Genomic DNA, 1,283 nt, shown 5'->3' with positions numbered 1-1,283 from the left:
AAAACAATTGTTTTAGATATATAGAGATTAAAAAGCCTATGATTATATGATTAGAGCATGGTGCTGATAAGACCAAGTCGAGGGTTTCTGATAAGACCAAGACAAAAAAACCACAAACAAAAAGCTGATGAAATCCTAAATAAAATCTACAGCAGCACGCCCTGATGATATATATGGAAATATAGCCTGATATCTGTAATGAACTACATTTATTTGAAAATTGCTCCTGCTTGGAAGTATTTCAGATACGTGCTAACTCTTCAGTGTAGTTGTTTACATATTCAAGATATATGGTATAGGTGGATGATACTTTATAACAAAAATGACATGTCAATGACTGTGTGTTCTCTTACACAGCTCCAGGTCCAGTTCCTGTTGCCAGTCCCAAAACCCATCCTTCTGCATCCTCTGGCAAAGTGCTCCTTCCACCATTTGGGACATTCATCGTTTTAATCACTGCTTCTGCTGTAAATCTCTTTGTTGCTCTGTAGTTTGATATACTCTTTACCTTTCTTATTCCTTACTTTTAATATACTATAGGGATCCCACAGGAGATCAAAATGATATATTTTTCAGTTGTTGGCAAAGTCACTTGATAAAATGAGAACTGTATATTTGTTATTCCTTTTGCAAATTCAGAAAGTTGGTCCGGATATGTCACAGAATTAACTTTTCACTTATTTCTATATTAATCTTATGATTTAAAAAAAATGTATACTTCTGATTGAATTCAATAAAATACTTTAAGATTATTAGATATAATTTCAGTAGAATTGCCAGACATTAAAATGTCCAGTACTGTTACTGGTTAACACAAATATAATACCTGAATTAGAGTTTTAAAGATATTCTACTCATCTCTTTAAAGGATCAAACTTTGCCTTCAGATAGTGTCACCTCTTCCCTCAATCTTTTCATCTTCCCTCGACATATAAACACTTACATTTTTGTAAATACAAGTTTACAAAATGTTTTGCATACAGTATCACGTTAACTCAGGAAGGTAGGGTACTGAATGACTGTGTCAAGCAAGGAAAAATGAAGTTATATAGTACAGTAGCCTTTTTCTTGAGGTATTATGGTACTTGAGTAGTGACTGATTCAGGCATAGGCTTTGGTAACTGAGACTTGTTTACACTTTGCCAGTATTTCAAAAAGAGCTTAAGGCCACTTTCAAAGGTACAGAAAAGCTACATAAAATCTAAAGTAGGTGTTAAGGGTTCAATGTGCTTTTATTCTACCACTTAACCTCTCTTTATGTTCAAAATTTTGAGTGACAACCA

At 33.4% G+C, this 1,283-nt stretch overlaps 1 protein-coding gene across 1 annotated transcript in view; it reads left to right on the top strand.

Moving 5' to 3' along the window:
• Positions 1-752, top strand: part of ART3 (ADP-ribosyltransferase 3) — a 63,379-nt gene extending 62,627 nt beyond the window's left edge. Inside the window, exon 11 of the mRNA XM_008567313.1 lies at positions 358-752. Coding sequence (XP_008565535.1) covers positions 358-491 — 134 coding nt within the window. The 3' untranslated portion in view covers positions 492-752. The remainder of the gene's footprint in view (positions 1-357) is intronic.
• Positions 753-1,283: the final 531 nt, after the last annotated feature.

Source organism: Galeopterus variegatus, unplaced genomic scaffold, assembly GCF_000696425.1.
Source record: "Galeopterus variegatus unplaced genomic scaffold, G_variegatus-3.0.2 Scaffold309, whole genome shotgun sequence".
Classification (NCBI taxonomy): domain Eukaryota; kingdom Metazoa; phylum Chordata; class Mammalia; order Dermoptera; family Cynocephalidae; genus Galeopterus; species Galeopterus variegatus.
Note: the sequence above shows the minus strand (reverse complement) of the source record. Positions and strands in the feature narration are given on the sequence as shown.